At 47.2% G+C, this 20,452-nt stretch overlaps 1 protein-coding gene across 1 annotated transcript in view; it reads right to left on the reverse strand.

Annotated features, from left to right (window-relative positions):
* Positions 1-374: 374 nt before the first annotated feature.
* MYRIP (myosin VIIA and Rab interacting protein) overlaps positions 375-20,452 on the reverse strand; it is a 148,689-nt gene continuing 128,611 nt past the window's right edge. Inside the window, 7 exon segments of the mRNA XM_054177164.1 lie at positions 375-2,681; positions 4,127-4,245; positions 5,038-5,098; positions 5,195-5,299; positions 7,931-8,092; positions 10,694-10,888; positions 17,820-17,882. Coding sequence (XP_054033139.1) covers positions 2,649-2,681; positions 4,127-4,245; positions 5,038-5,098; positions 5,195-5,299; positions 7,931-8,092; positions 10,694-10,888; positions 17,820-17,882 — 738 coding nt within the window. The 3' untranslated portion in view covers positions 375-2,648.

A 20,452-nucleotide genomic window follows, 5' to 3' on the forward strand; every position in this document is an offset into this window, starting at 1 on the left:
TCCCTTTTTTTTCTTTATTTTCTTTTTTCAATTTTCTTTTTTTTCTTTTTCTTTTCTTTTTTCTTTCCTTTTTTCTTTTTTCCTTTCTTTTTTCCTTTATTTTTTCCTTTTTTTCTTTTAATTTTTTTCCTTTTTTAATTTTCTTTTTTTCCTTTCTTTTTTCCTTTTTCTTTTTCCTTTTTTCTTGTCTTGCTTTTTTATTTAAATTTTTTCTTTTTTTCTTTCTTTTCCTTTTTTCTTCTTTTCTTTTTCCTTGTTTTCTTTTTTAAACTTTTTCCTTGTTTTCTTTTTAAAACTTTTTCCTTTTTTTATCTTTTTCCTTTTTTTCCTTTGTGTTTGCAATGCCTACACAGTACACCTTTTCTTTCTTTTTGTTTTCCCTCCTGTCAGAGAAGGCTGAATATTTGAACATGGCAACACGATAGCAGGTGCTTTTCATGCCTCTTAAGGAAAACAACCGAGTCCAAACGTTGTTGTTGGCTTGTTTAAATCACACTAAGAGAGTTATCCTAGCAAAATGAGAGGAGTCATTTCTGCATTGCTATCACATACACAAATATTGGTTATTATTTTGACAAAGATGCAGACCAACCACCATCGATGACATTTCAGAACAGGCACACCTGCAGGAACCAGACCCTGGGAATGTAGTGGATACACACAGGAGAACAGTCAGGGAAGGAGGAGGAGGAGGAGACCGGCTAACAACATCCTAGGCATCCTACTCCGTTCAATCTGCTGCGCTGGATTGCATATAGAAATCAAATGGAGTTGCTTTATGCAGGTATTTATATATTAAACAGAGTGGGCCACATTCTGCCCCCCCACCGACTGTGCAAAGCCATCTCTGATAGCTCATGTGGTGTGAGAGGAAAAGAAGGCATCACTGCACCCAGAATGGACACTCTGGGTTGGACCTTGGGCAGGCAAACTCCCTGAAGGGACAGAGTGACACTAGGGGGAAAGATGGTTGCACTGAGTCCAGGGGTTCCTACATGCAGCTGGACATCGGAGTGCTGACAAGCTTGGTGTCAAATGTGGGTGGCTCTGCTTTTCCAGCCATTCCTCACCCTCCTTCACCTGCCCTTGCTAACTCCAGCCTAGCCAGGGAATTTGCCCAGTTTTGCACCTATTTGCCCAGCCACAGACTTCCCCTGGGCATGTGTCCCGGGGGACTGCTCTCTTGCTGCGTGGCAGGGAACGTGTTCACTGGGAGCCCAGGGAAGGGAGCAACTCTCCTCTTTCCCTGGTGCCCTCTGCTCTCCACTCTTTAATGCCAAGAGGGAACTTGCCAGCCCAGGCTCTCTTTCACAGCATACTTCTCACCAACCCAATCTTCAACTGGGGACCTGCTCTGCACTTTGTGTGCAAGAGGGGGGATCCACTGGCTCACCACCTCCTGTGTATTCTTCAGAGCAAAAGGTGCCAAGAATTGGCAAGGTTCTCCCCAAAAAGGCTGAGGGACATGCTGTAAGCAGCATGATCCCTCCTGGGCATCTGCTCATGGACCTTCCATTTTGGCTCACTTTCAAGGGTCTCAAGAAAGGAAAGAAGAGAATTACTACTCACAATCCAATCCAGAGAGGTCCAATGGGAGTGGGGTGCATGTGGCACCAGGGGCAGGCCCCAGCTACTCTGCACTGGCTGCAGAGCAGTAAAGGAAGAGCTGTGTCTGGGCTGCCTTTGCCCCATCCTCAGGAAGGCCAGGAAGAGCAGAAAGAATTCTCTTGCAGGCTATAGATATGCCATAACCAGCAGCCAGTTAGCAGAGACTGCAAAGCTCTTAACTTTCTTCTTCCAATCTTAAATTATTTGTTCAGAATCTGTTCTGAACTATAGCATGGCTGGACACCACCAAGTGGACAATGCTACCAAGAAGAGCAAGACAAACAAAGGTGTTGGTTTCACAACAGTGTTCAGATGTTCCCAGACACCAGAACTGTAACTCAGCAGACATCTGGTCCACATCTGCTGCCACCAGCTCATGGCTCAGCATCACATCCGTGTTGCCCCCTGCTGCCAAGAGCAAAACACCCAGCTCTGGAGCTAGAACATGACTGCCAGTGAGCAGAGAAGTCCCTGCACATCTTACCCCCTATAAACCCTGCCAAAAGTGCCACTGACTGCCTGGGAGCAGAGCTGGGCACGCTCCCTCTCAGGGAGCATCCCCACCAGGCAGCACAGAGTGGTTCTTATTGCTCACCAAGAGGGATGCCACATGAATAGCAGGAGGCCAGCAGCAGACATGGATCACAGGTCTGCTGTGTTCTCTCTGTAGGAAATACTGGCCTAGAGTGATGAGTGAGGAGGGAGTTACAAAAACATCCTGCAGTCTACAGACGACAAACTTTAGTACAATCAATAGGGAGAAAAAGTGCATCTTAAAATGTGGAGCCTTGCTTTTGAAACTCAGCATCCTTTCCAGAGTCTTGGGAGAACTTTTAAGGCAGAGTTTCCTTTAGCAGCCCCACAATGCTGAAGACTTGGACAGCTTTCTCAGTGAGGTATCCAAACGAAGCCCTATGACTGAGGCATTGTGGGTTCTGGAGGGTCCATTTTCAGCTGGACATACACAATGGCTGTTAAGTAAAGGCACTCTCGTGGGCAGCCTTAGGCAGTGTGTTATTGGCAGTAGGGAAGTGGAAAGTTTAGTACATCACAGCAGATCCTAGGGCAGGTTCCTAGAACAGAGAGGGACAGGAAGGAAAAACCATGAGTGAAAAACCAAAGGAAGCTTGCTGAGAATCATAGAATCAATAAGGTTGGAAAAGACCTCAGAGGTCATCAAGTCCAACCTGTCACCCAACACCTCATGACTAACTAAACCATGGCTTCAAGTGCCACATCCAATCCTTTATTGAACACCTCCAGGGATGGTGACTCCACCACCTCCCTGGGCAGCACATTCCAATGGCCAATTACTCTTTCTGGGAAGAACTTTCTCCTCACCTCCAGCCTAAACTTCCCCTGGACAGCTTGAGACTGTGTCCTCTTGTTCTGGTGCTGCTTGCCTGGGAGGAGAGACCAACCCCCACCTGTCTACAACCTCCCTTCAGGTAGTTGTAGACAGCAAGAAGGTCTTTCCTGAGCCTCCTCTTCTCCAGGCTAAGCAACCCCAGCTCCCTCAGCCTCTCCTCACAGGGCTGTGCTCCAGACCTCTCCCCAGCCTCATTGCCCTTCTCTGGACATGTTCAAGAGTCTCAATGTCCTCCTTAAATTGAGGGGTCCAGAACTGGACACAGTACTCAAGGTGTGGCCTACCAGTGCTGAGTACAGGGCAGAATGACTTCCCTGCTCCTGCTGGCTACACTGAGGCTTCTAGGCAGCCAGGTTCTTCCCCTTCTTCCCTCCCCACCTCTCTTCCACCTATCTAGTGGCAGACTGCTTTGCACAGACAGCTTTTTTCCTTAACTCTCTCCAGCTGCTGAGGAAGAAACAGCTTACAGCTACCCAGTGTGAAGCCTCTTTGTTCAAACCCTGCAGAGCCAACCTGTGGCTTACCTGCCTCTTAAATGCCACTTTGGCAACCTCTGAACATTAGGGAGATTCAAGGTGACTCTTACCTGCTGAGTTACAGCATGCAACTGGTTCTGGGAGGTCTGGCCAAAACTCTCAATTGCAGGGGACCACAAGTTTGTTTGTTTGTTCGTTTTTAAATAAGGGTAGCACATTCCTGGAGACCTGGTAGGCAGGCTGACACTCGGGAGCTGCTCTGCTGTGCTATACAATCAGATGCCTTCCAGGACCCCGCTCAGATTTGTTCAGAGAGGCCTCTGGCCTCTGTTTTCTCAAAGAACTGAGATATCAGAGATATCAGGGTATCAGGGGTTGGAAGGGAGCTCCGGAGAGCTTCGAGTCCAACCCCCTGCCAGAGCAGGACCACCCAATCTAGCTCAGGTCACAGAGGAACACATCCAGACAAGCCTTGAAAGTCTCCAGAGAAGGAGACTCCACATCCTCTCTGGGGACCCTGTTCCAGTGCCCTGTGAGCCTCACAGTAAAGAAGTTCCCCTTTGCACTGAGGTGGAACCTCCTGTGCTGCTGAAATGCAGCTACCTACTGACACCACTCCCTTGCTGTTTAGTGCTTTTAACAGAAGTCTGAAAAACATTTGCCACGAGTTTACCATTAAGTCCTTGGCAGTGCTTTTCCTCTCCTTAGTTCTTTGTGTTAGGGATCCTTGAAGCATGAAGTTCCTGTTAAACGTCCTGACGGTGGTCACTGGGGACTCCTCTATTTTCTCACCTGAGAAAAATCACCAAAAGAAGGGAGACTTTTCACATCACAGACTGAAGCAGATACCAACAATGCTCCTGGTAAGTCACAGCTTCCAGGGAGATAAAATTTCCCCTTAGACGCATGAGGAAAGCTGGGTTTAACTTCAGGCTGTGATACTCCTGATCTATTAAAGTCTGAGGACAGGTCAGTCAGGGGAATTGCACAAGAGCAAAACAAGAGCAGTGCAAGGGGAAGAACCATCAAGGATAATGCACTGAAGGGTTAAAAAAAAACGACCAAGAGAAAGCATTTTTATTTTAGAAAGCAAATTCCCATCCAGTCTAACATCCCAGGAACACTGCTGAGCCACATCAGCTGGACTTGGCAGTGCTGGCTTAAGGCTGGACTTGATGACCTTAAAGGTCTCTTCCAAGCAAACCAATTCTCTATGGCTGAAATCAGCACACACAGGCTTTAAGAAATCAGGGGTGGGTTGTGGAGGGCAGCAACTGGCTTTTGGCAACTGCTTGGGCCTCACAAACTAACCCCTGGCACATGGGGCAGCAGCAGCCCTGCTGCAGGGCAAGCATTCAGCATCGCTCCTCTGCTTTCCCCAGCCTTCTGCTCCTGTTGATCTGCCACTGTCACAACTCCCACTGAAGGGAGTGGTGATGCTTCTGAACATGACAGGTGGGAAATGAGGAGGGTGGACACATGAAGGCTTTCTTGTTGCCTAAGTTAGTCTTTCTCCCCCTTTGCTGAGCTGTACATTATACCAAATCTCAGTAGACTCTAACGTATGTGAGGACTTCAACACACCTTTTATGGGGGGAGCTGGAAGCTTTCTCCTCTGCTGCCTTGATGTGTCTATGGTGTGCATCTGCAAACAACACACATGCATTACTCCACTCCATCAGAGAAAGAAGAGGCAAGGTTTCCCCCATGTATTTTTGAATACTACAGAATGTTCTGGCACCTGGTTTGTTTGCTTTTGATCCCGTTTCCTTGTCAGGCGAACACATGGAGCCACATTCAAGCCTGCAACAGTGAGAGCTGATATTCTGCTCTCAATATCTGAAATCTTCAAAGAAAATAAGAGAGAGACAGACAAGATGGGGAGGGGGAAAAAGAAGTTTTAAAATTACTGGAGATGCCACTGCTAAAATGTTATCCTCCTCCCCCCCCAGCCAAATCCTCTTTTATCAAGAAAATGCAAACAGCTGGCTAACTTCTTCAGCAATTCTAACACTTTCCTGTATTCTTTAGCCTTGATGGTAAAAAAAGGGGCTTCATTTGTCAATAGACAGGCAGTAAAAGAACAACCCAACCTACCTTGTGACTCCAAGGAAGAAACATTTCACTCCTTGTGAGGAAAAAATGAACGGGGAGAGAAAACCTACATCTGCCACCTCCCAGCTACCTTTAGCTGCAGGATTCCAAGCTCATCCAAGCTGTGTTTTTCAAAGGACTTTGTGGGACACAGTTCCCAATTCAAAACTGATTTCATGCACAGGCAAAGTACTTTTGGTGCCAAGGTTTAGTTGATTAGATGGTGCTGGGTACTGGGTTGGACTCAATGATCTCAAAGGTCTTTTCCAACCTGGTTAATTCTATTCTATTCTATTCTATTCTATTCTACTCTATTCTACTCTACTCTACTCTACTCTACTCCTATTCTACTCTACTCTACTCTATATCCTCCACCACAGCACTTAAACAGCTGATCTTAAATACTTCAGTGTCTGTTTATGTTAAGCATGGAGATGCATAAATGCAGGTGCAGACTGCAGGAAAACACTGAATGGAAAACAGGCTGCTGGGAAAAAGAGAAGGCCAAGAGAGCAAGCATCTAGAGGGCAAGCAGGCTGATGTTGGGAGTGGTGAAAACAAGGACTGCCAGAAGGGAAAGATGTGTCAGAGAAGTCAGACATGTAACCTGACTTGTGATTCATGAGGAAACATGAAGCTGTTCACCCAGCAGAAGACCTTGCCCTGGTCTCTTTGTCATCCTCCTTGCATAGCTTAGGTGGCTTTTCTCCTCACCTCCCACCCCCATTCATGTATTTACTGTAAAACACTGACTGAAGCCTACAAAACAACGCGGTGCACTCACCATCCAGTGCAGCAGTGTACTTCTGACAGCAGAGACAGCTCAGACTCTCTTTGTTCAGTCCTCAATTGAGCATATCATAGGGTACCATAGGATGGTTTGTTTTGGAAGGGACCTTTAAAGGTCATCCAGACCAACCTCCCCCCTACTAGGTCATGTTGCTCAGAGCCCCATCCAACCTGACCTGGAATGTTTCCAGGGATGAGGCATCCACCACCACCCTGGGCAGCCTGGGCCAGGGTTTTACCACTGCCACTGTAAAAAAATTCTTCCCTTCTGTCTAGTCCAAATCTCCTTCTATTAGTTTAAAACCATCAGCCCTTGTCCTGTCACAACAGGCCCTGCTAAAGCCTGTCCCCATCCTTCTTATAGGCCCCCTTTAAGTACGTAAAGGCTGCATGCTGCCACTGAGCAAAATAAGCAGTAAGCTCCAGTAAAGCCTGGCGCAGACAGGCCTGAGTGCCCTTGCCTGGCACAGACTGGTCAGTGAACTCAGAAAGCTGCTGGCAGCACCAGCCCCTCGAGCTCTGGCAGCCCTTCGAGCTCTGGCACTATTGCCTCCTTCAGCTTTTAGCCCCAGATCACCAGGTGCTCTTCTGAGCCCCAGACTCTCTGGAGCCTGCTAGAGAGATGCTAGATGGCAGCCCACAGCAGCAACTCCCTTTTGGCTGAGTTGTGGGCTGCTGAGCAGCTGAATCTCAAGGCAGACTTGGCAGGAGCTGGACTCTGTGCCTGGCTCAGCAGCTGGCTGCTCTTGGCCTTCTTTGGCAGAACAGTCCCAAAAGTGGCTCCTTTAGGGCAGTGCTTTACAACCTGCTGAGGAGATGAACTGACCCTGACTGTATTTGTAGCCTGACCACAGCCACATGTGTGGCACCACATCAGCTGCCCCCCTGCAACAGCAGCTTCACCTACATAGATTGCCCAGGACTGTGTCCAGGTGGGTTTTGAATCTCTCTAGAGGAGACTCTACAACCTTTCTGGGCAGCCTGTTCCAGTGCTCTGTCACCTTTGAAGGAAAGATGTTTTTCCTCATGGTCCTCCTGTGTTCTAGTTCATGCTGCTTGCCCCATGTCCTGTCACTGGGCATCACTGAAAAGAGTCTGCCCTCACCCTTCAGGTATTGATAAACATTAAGAAGATCCCCTCTGAGTCTTCTCTGCTCCAAGCTAAACAGTCCCAGCTCTCTCAGACTTTCCTCACACAAGAGAGGCTCCAGTGCCTCTTTGTAGCCCTTGTAGCCCTCATCTTTGTAGCCCTGCCCTGGACTCTTTCCAGTCATTCCCTGTCCCTCTTGAACATGGGAGCCCAGAACTGGACACAATACTCCAGATGTGGCCTTACTAGGAGTAGGAGAATGCACCTCATCCTGCTGGTCACACTCTTCTAAATGCACCCCAGGAGAGCATTGGCAAGAAACAAATCACTGGGAAGAAGCAAACAGAGTGCATCTGCCTGGGCTGAGCTGTGCCCTGCAGCGAGGCTCTGCTCAGCTCCTGCGATGCAGTCAGCAGCCCTAGCTCATCACTCACTGCAGGCAGCAGGGAAGTGCTAGGCAAGGCAGGGTGACACCTGCAGCTGGGGGAGAGCTGCTGTCCTCACCTGGAGCTCTGCATGATGAACCTGGGCAGCAGCTGTGGCCACCTGGTCCTCCAGGTCAGCCAGCTCGGACTCTCCGGTCACGCTGTTGATCTTGCGTGCGGCATCCTCCAGGCTGCTCAGCTGCCCCTCCAGCCCGTACACCGTGCTGGCTGTCAGGTACACCTGCAGGGACAGGGCAGGCAGAGCTGTCTGGCATGCCTGCTTTGAGCAGAATGCATCTTCCATGCCACCTTTGAGCATCCCTCCTTGCTGACCCACGTCAGGGAGACTTACCTGGCAGAGGAAAGTCGTGGGGGAATCACCTGAACACATCCTGACAGAGAAGGGAAGGAATTATCTGAACACATCCACAAAGAGTAGGGAAAGAATAATCCAAACACATCCAGAAAGAGAAGGGAAGGAATCATCTGAACACATCCAGAAAGAGAAGGGGAGGAATCATCTGAACACATCCACAAAGAGAAGGGGAGGAATCTTCTGAACACATCCAAAGAGAAGGGAAGGAATCATCTGAACACATCCAAAGAGAAGGCAGGAAGTAATCTGAACACAAGCATCCACAAAGAGAAGGGAAGCATGAGATGGCTGTAGTCCAAATTTCACAGGTGCCACAATGCTGTTCCAAAATTGATTTGTCCCAGATTCACCAGCAAAGGAAAAAACCAAAACTGCAATTTTGGGGTTTTTTGCCTTTGACATTCAAGTGCATTACAAAACCTCTAAGTCTACAGGGGGACCTCATCAGATGGTTGGGAAGACTAAGATCTAGTTTGGGAAGCTCTGAACCGAAGTAAAGCTGGGAGATTTGAGCTTGGAAAAGCTGTGGTGAGAGGAACTGGGGAACTGTGGGACTGGTGGGAGGGCTCTGGGGCAGGACAGGTCCAGTACCAGGGCTGATATTCCCTTGGTCCATCTCCCACTCACCCCCTAGCCTGGGGCTGTTGTAGAAGTGCATTTCTGTGGAGGGCACTGCTGTGATCCCCCAAGAAGAGATTCTGTCTGAAAACCTTCCAGGGCTGGAGAAAAACAGGATCTGTTTTCTTGAATTGATCAAGATGTCACAATGCTACAGTAGCCTGGACTCCTACAAGCTCCTTAAGAGCTCCTTAATGAAGGGGAAAAAAAACCTCACTGCAAGGTAATCAGCTGTGGGAAGAGGAGAAAATCGAAAGTTACAGAGTACCAACTCCATTAGGTGGATGCAGAAAAATTTCCAATGAGTGGAGACTTCCCTCTGTGATTCAGCACTGCACTTCCTCCTGAAGATGCCTGGCACTGATGGAAAGGGACAGATGATTAGGACACAGACAGACAAAAGCTTGTTTAATTTGGCTCCTCCAGCCTGCTCCTGCCAACAGTCCAGCAGCAGCTCTGGCTCCTGGGGTGCTCAGTGCAATGTGCTGGGAACATGTGGGTGAAGAGCTCCTCCACCTTCCTCTGTGACTAGGGACACACTTTCCCTACAGGAATGAGGCTGTGCTGGGGCTTGGAGACATGCGGTTTCAGCCAGGCAGGGTGCAGCTGTACAGCCAGCAGAGGTTTGGAGGGGTTAAGTTCACTTCTGAGGTAGAGATGCTAAAGTCAGTTGTAAACCCCAGAACATCCAACTCTCCATCCCACCAAACATTTGAAAGTACACATTTAAAATATCTCCAGTATCTTCACAAGTGACCTGGATGATGAGATCAGCTGTACCCTGATGAAGCTTGATGATGACACCAAACTGAGTGGGGAAGTGAACATTGGAAGGCAAAGCCAGCTGGCAGGAAGACCTAAATAGGCTCAAAGACTGAAGAAGAACCTGAGGAAGTTCAACAAGGACAAGTGTACCTTGCACCTGGGAAAACAATCCAGGCATGTGGCACAGGCTGGGATCTACCTGGCTGGAAAGCAGCTTTGAGGAAAGGAACCTGGTGGACAAGCAGCTCAGCCTGAGTGAAGAGTGTGCTGCTGCAACAAAGCAAGCCAACAGGATGCTGGGCTGCATCCACAAGGGCATCACCAGCGGAGATGAAGAAGTCATTGTCCCACTGCTCAGTGCTGGTCAGCTCACACCTGGGGGGTACTGTGTTTAGTTTTGGTCCCCTCTGCACAAAAGAAGATGTGGACAGGCTGGAGAGAGTCCAGAGAAGGGCCACAAAGACTATGCAAGGACTGGGCAGTTGCCATGTGAGAGAAGGCTGAGGGAACTGAGTTTGTTCAGCCTCGAGGAAAGAAGGCTTAGGGCTGACCTTATCACCATGTTCTAGTATCTAAAGGGTGGCTACAAAGAAGCTGGAGAGTCCCTTTTCACAAGGAGCCACCCTGAGAAGGCACACTGTGATGGGCACAAGTCACTGCTGGGGACATTCCAGTTGGTCACAAGAAGAAAACTGTTCCCACCAAGGACTACCAGTGACTGGAATGACCTCCCTGGGGAAGTGGTGGAGTGCCCAGTACTGGACACTTGTAAGATTCAGCTGGACAGTGTGCTGGGCCATCTTGTCTAGACTGTACTTTTGCCACCAAAGGTTGGAGCAGATGATCCTTGAGGTCCTTTCCAACCTGCTGTTCCATGGTGCCATGGAAAAACCCCAACTAGATAGCTGTGCACCCTGTTGAAGCAGGACATTGCTCATTTGTTCTGTTTGTGAATTGAATTGTGTCACTAATTCTGAACATCCACTGGTGCTGCCTGCATGCCTCCCCTTTGCAGCTGGCTCACACACACAGCTTGCTCACCCCCACACTGTGACACTTCCACAGAGCGAGTCCTGCTCTTACATTTTCTTCCAGCGTGGTGAGCTGCTCATCGAGCCTGGCGGGGTCCGTCCCCAGGGGGAAGGTTCCTCTCCCTCTCTCCTGAATGTCAGCTGGGAAATCACAGGGACTGGTGGATTCTGCTATCAGTTCCTCGGTGGCATTGATGACTTTCAGGACTTCTGTAGATATGTTGCAGAGAGAGACAGCAGAGTACTTCTGTTTCGTTACAAAAGCAGACAGAGAGAACAACAGCATTAAATTAGGTCAGGCGTACAATCACCTCGCTAATCGCTGCAGCCATAGTCATGCTAAAACAATGGCCCTGGCAAACTGCTGTGAAGAGGCACACAAACTGTGTAACAACGTCCTCAGAGTCACTGTCCCTTTTTCTCCCTCTGTCACAGATGCATCCTGCTGCAGCATGCAAAATAACACACACATGCGACTCTCCTCTGAACACCAAACCACAGCCCAAAGGCAAACACAAATATCCACTCCTGAAATCCAGGTGAGACAGACAAGGCTAATTTTGCCATGGTGTTTTAAACCGGGTTTTAAAACACAATCTTCCTTTCTGGGTACTGGCAAGCAGATGGGAAATCATCTGTCTCCGTATCCAGAGGAGCTGTCCCGTTGCAGCTGCAAACACGGGAGAGCCATCTTCAGCAGCCCTGTGAAGACAGCAGTTCACAAAGATGTGTGCAATGAATGATGGAACAGCCCCAGACCCCAAAGGTTCAGCTGTAAGCATGGAAACACCTGGATAATGATTTGTTTGTAATTTCAAATCACCTTTTAAAAGTACTTCTGCCACAAAAGTATCAAACACTGAGGAGAACCATGCAGCCTTAGTTATTTTGATTTTTTAGTGGTTTTCAGTTGGTTGGTTTCTTCTTCTTGATGTGCTTTGTTGTTGTTGTGGGGGTTTGTTTGGTCTGTTTATTAAACAGCTGTAGGCCTGATTCCTGATTTGGAATTATCACAGGGACACCTCTCAATTAGACTCAGCTGCTCAAGGCCTCATCCAGCCTGGCCTTCAACACCACCAGGGAGGAGGCAGCCACAACTAACTCCACGATTAACTATCCTGATTCTGACACTCCTCACAGAGCTTTAGGACAACTCTTTGGATGGCAATAACCTGAGGTACCTTCAAGCATCACAGAAGGGTTTGGGATGGAAGGGACTCTTAAAGGTCATCAAGCGTTCTGCAACGAGCAGGGACCAACTAGATGAGGTTGCTGAGAGTCCCATCCAACTTGACATTAGAGACTGAGCCAAAGCTTGTTGAAGCCAATACAAACACTGTCACTGAACTTATGTGCAGCATCTTCAGTGTTGCTTTGCCTACCAGAACATGGGAGAAGTTTAAACTTAAGTTTAATTTGTTCCTCAAATACTTAGGCAGGTGAATTATGGGCTCATCCACCTGGCAGTTTTCCCACAAACAGAATACCTGAGGATCAAACTGGAGGAAGTCAGTCTCTGGTTCTACACAGTAAATTCTATAGCACAGGAAAACATAGCTGGTTAAAAATGCCTCTGTGTCAGGTAAGCATTGGAGCAATAAGCAAGAGCAATAACTTACCTTTGCCTCCCACACACTCTGTTGAGTTTCACTGGAAACTCTCTTTTATTATCTCTTTCCTCTAATTCTTAGCTGATCATTTTGATGTTAGATAAAGACCTTTAGTGAAAAACTGGGTTTAGTTTGTTTTTTTTTAGTAGTGTGTGCTCAGCTGTTGGGTACCAACATATTGTGGCATCTTTAGCACTGTTGCTTCTCTGAATGACAAGAAATAATTAGACAGATGAGATGAAAGAGGAGAAGAAGAAAGCAAATACAGGATGGTGGAGCACTCAGACCTTTAGCTTGTTAGCAGAGGCAGCATGGCCCTGAACAAGCAGGCCCAGGACTCTCCCTGAGAACACACACTCGAACCCCATAAATATCCCACTGTTTTTCCCCATTTATTTTCACAAGTGCCAATTAGGTTAAAACCAGATCAATAATTTTATGGGACAGAAGAGGAAATCAATGTTACTGTGTTTTATTATTTGCTTTCAGAAGTACCTAATTCTTATTCTGTTTCAGTGAGTAGTGAACAACAATAACAAAAAAAGCTAAAGGCCAGACACTACGTTTTCTTGATCATCTTCACTGATGTATGTTCTCCATTTCAGGAATTATAGCCTCACTTCAGTGTTCATTATTTCTTACATCTTTTTTTTATTAACCTTTGTAGTTAATGATGGATTTCCAAAGAAAGATGGACATTAAACTAGGAAAAGGTGCTCTTACACCAGAGGATGAGAATCCATATTGGCATTTATTACAGTCCAATTACTACAAAACACTTTATTTGGGTTCTGCTTTCCCGGTGAAGTGTTTTGGGTTAGGAAGCTTTATGAGATCAAGATTCTGAGTTTTAAATAGCCTGCCTTCTCAACAGGTAATGGATAGGGGAAGAAGAGAGCAGTGACATAGCACAGGAGTAAAATGGAAATAGGACTGGAATGTTTTTTTCAGTTGGAAGCAACAGACAACTCTCATCTGTACTCATCAACTGCCTGAAACCTTCAGAGCTGACCAGAAGTTAAGATGTTATTAGGGGCATTGTCCAAGTGCCTCTTAAACACTGACAGGCCTGGGGTGTTGACTGCTACAGGAAGGATGTTCCAAGATTTATCACCCTCTTGGTGAAGAAATATTTCCTCATGTCCCATTTAAACCTTCCTTGGTGCTGAACTGGGATGTTTAGCTTTTCTAGAACGCTGAGGTAAGTTCTTAGTGGCAGTGGCTGTTAGACACTTCTAAAGCCAAATCTTTTCTGCACAAGGCAGCTGGATGAATGTTCTTGAAGCGTGTGCATCACTGAACGTATCTTGATCCCAGCCTGCACGTATTTAAACACAGCAGTCACAAGGTTAAAGCTCTTCTTTAAGCCTGTGAAACATTTGCTTCTATAGCACTGAAGTTTCAATGCCCTAAAAGCTACAGGGCAAGCCGTAAGTGATTTCCCTTAAGAGTAGATCTGCCCAAGCCAAAGAGTACAAGCAATATTTCAATGGCTTTAAACCTAAATTTTGTGAAGGTTTTCTTCTAAAGGGTATTTAGAACTCAGCTTTCTGCTGGGTGGTATTTTAGCAAGAAGCAAGAAGAGATTACTATCTGCCTGAGGGAGGCATAAAGATCAACGTGTAAGGAGTTAAAAGCTTCTCAAATTGGAAGACACTCAATGGTGTTGCATGGGGTTTTTACCTCTTTTCTGAGCAACTCTTGAAACAGCTCATGGTCCAAAAGGGCCAGTTTGCAAGCCTGGTGGGGTACTCTGGGTATTTAACATGCGTGAGGGGAAAGAGAGAAAGCATCCCAGAGGTTTAGTGCTTCACATCCCTCTCCCCTCCCTGACCACCCACATCAAACTCTGGATTTATGAGGTTCTCTAAAAATCCCTTAAAATTCACAGACACATGCATGCCAAGATCAACATGGTAGGTAGAGATTTCAAATTGCTTATAAAGAGCTCTGGGCTGTCTAATTTATCTTGCCCTTGCAGGAAAGGTCACTGTTAACACCTCTAAGTGATTCCAAGAGTCAGCTATCATGCTGTGAGGAGGTCTCTCCCATCTGTCTTGTCAAGCAAGTCAAAGAACTGGTACAGACGTGACAGACACAGAGAGCAATCTTCATTGCAAATACAACTGGGTGCACAGAAAAGTGCAAGCATTCTTCTGGAAACACTGGGATGCATTCTGATTTCAGCTGTGCTACCCTGCTTCTAGATGAACCTCCCACAGGCAATCGATGCGGCTGAGCGATGCAGCTCGTCCAGCTCTGCTGCAGTGAGCAGGGACAGCTTCAACTAGATCAGGTTGCTCAGAGTCATGTCCAACCTGACCTGAAATGTTTCCAAGGATGAGGCTTCTACCATATCTCTATCAGTGGTAGTCAGAGAATCATAGGACCATCACAGAACCATCGAATGGCTCAGGTTGGAAGGGACCTTAAGAGATCATCTACTCCAACCTCCCTGCCATGGGCAGGGACACCTCTCAATTAGACTCAGCTGCTCAAGGCCTCATCCAGCCTGGCCTTCAACACCACCAGGGAGGAGGCAGCCACAACTAACTCCACGATTAACTATCCTGATTTTGATGGTCCTCACAGAGCTTTAGGACAACTCTTTGGATGGCAATAACCTCAGGTACCTTCAAGCATCACAAGCATCACAGAAGGGTTTGGAATTGAAGGGACTTTTAAAGGTCGTCCAGTCCAAGCACCAACTAGATCAGGTTGCTGAGAGTCCCATCCAACCTGACCTTGGAGACTGAGCCAAAGCTTGTTGAAGCCAATACAAACACTGTCACTGAACTCATGTGCAGCATCTTTAGTGTCGCTTTGCCTACCAGAACATGGGAGAAGCTTAAACCTAGGTGTCTACTCCAACCTTGCCACCATGGGCAGGGACACCTCTCGATTAGACTTGGCTGCTCAAGGCCTCATTCATCCTGGCCAGCTGTCGACCCTGAAATACCTTCAAAAGATCTTTAGCCTGAAGGTAAGCCCTAGCCTCTCACTACCACAAAGACTGGGAAAGCAAGCTAGAATTTGCTTTGATACTTGCTGGAAGGCAAGTGTGCTGTCATCAACTATGGCATCAAGGGATTACTATTCTGGGCAGCAGTATCTTAATTTGTTGGTGCTTGTTTAGAAGGTGAAAGCTAAGTTATCTTACAGAGTGAGCTGTTACAGACATTGTCCAAAGTGTGACACAGAGAAATACACTCTCTCTTTGGGACTGCGCCAGCTAACTCTGAATATAATATTTTGTAGTATCACAGAGCAGGTTGGGTTGGAAGGGACCTCCAAAGCTCATCCAGTCCAACCCCACTGCAGTCAGCAGGGACATCCTCCACTAGAGCAGGCTGCTCAGAGCCTTGTCAAGCCTGACCTTGAATATCTCTGGGGATGTGGCCTCGACCACCTCCCTGGGCAACCTGTTCCAGTGTTCCAGCACCCTCATGGTGCAGAACTTGTCCCTAACATCCAATCTAAATCTCCTCTTCTCTAATTCCAAACCACTGTCCTTTGTCCTATCCCTAAAGGCCTTTGCAAACAGTCCTTCTGCAGCCTTCTTGTAGCCCCCTTCAGGTACTGGCAGGCTGCTAGTAGGCCTCCCTGGAGCCTTCTCTTCTCCAGACTGAATAACCCTGATGTAAAAATAAAGCCTTTTTTTTTCCTGTCCATAAAGCTGAAAGAATTTTTCCTAACAATGTCAATCCCCTGTCTTACTGTAGTTACAGATGTGATTGCTAATAATCCATAAGGCCTCATTTCTACAGACAAACATGAGACAGGAAGTTATTTTCCAAGAGGTGAAATACTGTGGTCCAGGTTGTAAATATTTACTCTTAAAACCTGCACAGAATCTTGTGAGTGTATCTGTAAGGGACACAGGCTGATGACACCATGCCAATGGGAAAAATACTTTTGTTCTCTTTACATACAATCAGCATGGATCTTTTCTACTAAAGAAAACCTAGATGATTAAAAGGGAAAAAAAGAAGCCATTAAAATTCACACTACAAAATTTAACCCTGAGAGTAAGGAAGAAAGAGTTGAGAGGAGGAGAGTTTGGCTGTAATTAAGCTTAACACAAAAAGAATTTGATTGTGTGAGTGAGAGAATGCTAGGGAGTTACTTTGCCTACCACTAGATATGCCATGCTAAACAGTGCCTGTCTTTTTATGTGTTCCACAAGCACATGTTTGCTCAGGGAATAAAATCAATGTCTGTTTTAATACCTGATTCTCAGAAGCTGAGACTCAAACAGCACAGAATAGAAAACCTCAGCCCACTTTGAGGAAGGCTAAGCACTGGACACCAGCAGCAAAGTAAGAAAGTGCCTGCTCAGAGTGGACAATCTCTGCAATGTATGACCTGGGGGTGCTGGTTGATAGTAGGCTGAACATGAGCCAGCAGTGTGCCCAGGTGGCCAAGAAGGCCAATGGCATCCTGGCCTGCATCAGGAACAGTCTGGCCAGCAGAAGCAAGGCAGTCATTCTGCCCTGTACTCAGCACTGGTTAGGCCACACCTTGAGTCCTGTGTCCAGTTCTGGGCCCCTCAGTTTAGGAAGGATACTGAGACTCCTGAACATGTCCAGAGAAGGGCAACAAAGCTGGGGAGGGATCTGGAGCACAGCCCTGTGAGGAGAGGCTGAGGGAGCTGGGGTCGCTTAGCCTGAGGAAGAGGAGGCTCAGGGGAGACCTCATTGCTCTCTACAACTCCCTGAAGGGAGGTTGTAGCCAGGTGGGGGTTGGTCTCTTCTCCCAGGCAACCAGCACCAGAACCAGAGGATAGAGTCTCAAGCTGCACCAGGGGACGTTTAGGCTAGATGTTAGGAAGTTCTTCACAGAGAGAGAGATTTGCCATTGGAATGTGCTGTCCAGGGAGGTGGTGGAGTCACCATCACTGGGGGTGTTTAGGAAGAGCCTGGATGAGGCACTTGGTGCCATGGTTTAGTTGATGAGATGGTGTTGGGTGATAGGTTGGACTTGGTGATCTCAAAGGTCTTTTCCAACCTGGTTAATTCTATCCTATCCTATCCTATCCTATCCTATCCTATCCTATCCTATCCTATCCTATCGGTTTTGTTGGATTTCAGTTTTTTGGTTCCTTTTAACTGGGATCTTAGAAGGTTTTTTGAAGACCACTATGGTCAGAAATCTTATTGCTGAAATAAAATTTTCTTTATTTTTTCTTTCCTTCCCAACCCCTTCATAGATGTAGAGCACACAAAAACAGGAGGTTCACACACCTTATACCTGTCTTCTCTTCTTCTTTACTGGCAAACCTACATTCTCAGCACAAAGCCAAACAAAAGGGCTAATCTGCTCCATGTCTACTTCATGCTTACCACTCTCACCAGAACACAGGGCTAGCTGCCATTAGAGAATTAGCTTTCTGCAATGATTATTGATTGTGGCCAGAAAAGTTTGATCTTTCAGGTCTGCTATCTCCAGGAAAGCATTCTGAGCTGGAGAATTCTGCTTGGGAGGTGTGGAAACCCTCAATATCACTTTACAGCATCTCTTACTACAGAAGAGATGCAAGAAGACACAGACAAAACGAAGCATTCTCACCTGCTGCAATACAGTGGATAAAAACTGCAGCTTTAAATGAAGATCAAAAGCCTTTTGTTTTTCCTAGATAGTGGGAAAGGAGTTAAATAAAAAGGCAGAAAAGTTATATTAACAGCTCTAGTGGTTGACATTTATATAGGTTCAGACTTACAGAGAACTTTAGGATGAACAGCAAGGACAAAGAAACTAGCAAACAGAAAAATAGCATTAAATGTAGACTTTCACATTTACTGCTGAGCTATTTAAAATAAAGCAAGGCCTCATTTCTTTTTGCTTGTGGGATTTAGGGTGCCAGAGCTCACTAGGACAGATGATGCATAAACCACACATGACTTTGGATAATATCAACCAGATGGGATACACAGTTTCCCAACACAGCAAAACAAAGCAGTACTAACAACAGAAAAAAGACTTTTGCAGGAGGGCTACAACCCACAAAAGCATCTAGCTTCCTTTTGGGGTCTACACAGTTGCAATTTGGACACCCTGCTTCTAGTTACAACAGGGTCTGTACCTTACTTAGGCCATAGTCAGGTGCTAATGGATTAGTGAGGAATCTTGTATCAAATCACTGCTGTTTGCTGCAGCCCCTCTCCTGGGCTTCGTGGTCCCATAACAAGCAAGTAAAACCTCTCATACTAGCAGTGTCAAGTCACAGAAGCATAGAATGGTATGGGTTGGAAGGGACCTCCAAAGCTCATCCAGTCCAACCCCCTGCAGTGAGCAGGGACATCCTCCACTAGATCAGGCTGCCCAGAGCCATGTCAAGCCTCACCTTGAATATCTCCAGGGATGGGACCTCAACTACCTCCCTGGGCAACCTTCTCTAATTTCAAACCCCTTGTCACTGGCAGGCCTTTGCAAGCAGTCCCTCTGCAGCCACCTGGTAGCCCCCTTCAGGTACTGGCAGGCTGCTGTTAGGTCTCCCTGGAGCCTTCTCTTCTCCAGGCTGAACACTCCCAGCCCCCTCAGCCTGTTCTCATAGCAGAGGTGCTCCAGCCCCCTGAGCATTTTCATGCCCCTCCTCTGGACCCACTCTATCAGGTCCATGTCCTTCCTGTTTGAGGGCTCCAGAGCCGGATGCAGTACTCCAGGTGAGGTCTCACTAGAGCTGAGCAAAGTGGCAGAATCCCCTCTCTGGATCTGCTGCCCCTGCCTCTTGCTGCTTAATCCCCCTGATTTACAGAGGCCCATTTAAACTGAACTGACTAGTCTGGTCTTGAACTAATGACACAAAGACCGTGACCAACATGTTGCCTGGGCTGTGACAGAATTATCACCCAGCTGATGAGCAGCATTTGCTTGCAACTCAGCCAGCTAGATCTGAAGAAGCTCAGATGCCCTTGCCAACTCTCTGGGCTACTCACAAAAGGTGACAAGAAAAGATTAGCCTTTTTGTTACAGTCTATTTCCCCACCATTGTGTTACAGCAGCCTACACTAATCTTCACTAGGGATGCCCTGGCATCGAGCTGGCCTCAAGCTCTTGTGTGCCTGGTCATGCAAATAATGCAGACAGCAAGAGCAGGATTTAAACAGTTACCAAGCCTTGGTGGTAAGGTTCCCTGAGCAGAAAGGTGTTAGAAGAAACTCCTCAATCACACAGCATTTAGCAAAGAGGAGAGAAACTCAACTACTGCTTCAGTTTAACTCAGCTGCTGATTTGCATATCTTAAGCAAGGGGAAGCACAAAGTAGGAGACCAAAAAAAAAAGGAACCAGAAGCACTTAACACAAACTCTTTCTGAGTATTTAACCCAAGAAGAGGCCATTGTATTACACTGCTCACCTTTATTAGTATAGTAGTAGCAGTGTAGTAGAGCTACTATGTGCACAGGATTACATTTCCTTGCTGAAGCGATCCACGGGGTTCTGACTCCTTTGGGAACCTTCCCTCAGCACTTTCTAAAGCTTTCAGGCATATGCAGCCGGATGGCAGCTTCCTATTAACCCCCGGCCCGGACCAACACACCAAGCAAAATATCCAGGACTCTGGGGAGTTTCAACACATTGATCCCAGAAACTACTGCATCATCTGTGAGGACAGTGCCTGCACCAGCACAAGCCAGTAAGCCCAGTCACCATGAGACACAGGCACTCTGTTGTTAGAACATCACAGCCAGCCCTGGCACGCTGCTTTAACAGGTTTGTGAATCACAGGCTGGGTGGAATTCACTGCCCAGGGCACAGTCAAAGCCATTCTCTCCAAATCCATCAAGGCTATCAGCTTATTTCTCTCCAGCATCTAAGTCTTATGAGCCCTTCCTCACCTGACCTCCCTCACTGAGCCCTGGCCACCCACTCCCAAGGCTAGCCCCAAGATGGAATGTCCTGGGATCAAGTTGCCTTGCATCAAGTTAGCCCAGCCTTGAGTTGGACTTGATGTTGGATAGTTGAGCAAGGCCTAAAGAAATCCCATTTATGATGCCTGCCACTCTCAGGATCAGTGCCATTAAGATGTGTCCAAGTGGATCTGCAATTTGCTTTCTTGTGCATATCTTGGCATGCTCACACCTGAAGCCTGGAGTGGCTGAAGGCCAACTCAGCCATGAGCAGAGAGGACTCCATGGCCTGTCACTGCACAAGCAGGCTTCTCAGGGCTCTGCCTACCCCTGGCAAGACCACAAACAACTTC

The sequence above is a fragment of the Dryobates pubescens genome, chromosome 38 (genome assembly GCF_014839835.1).
Source record: "Dryobates pubescens isolate bDryPub1 chromosome 38, bDryPub1.pri, whole genome shotgun sequence".
NCBI lineage: Eukaryota > Metazoa > Chordata > Aves > Piciformes > Picidae > Dryobates > Dryobates pubescens.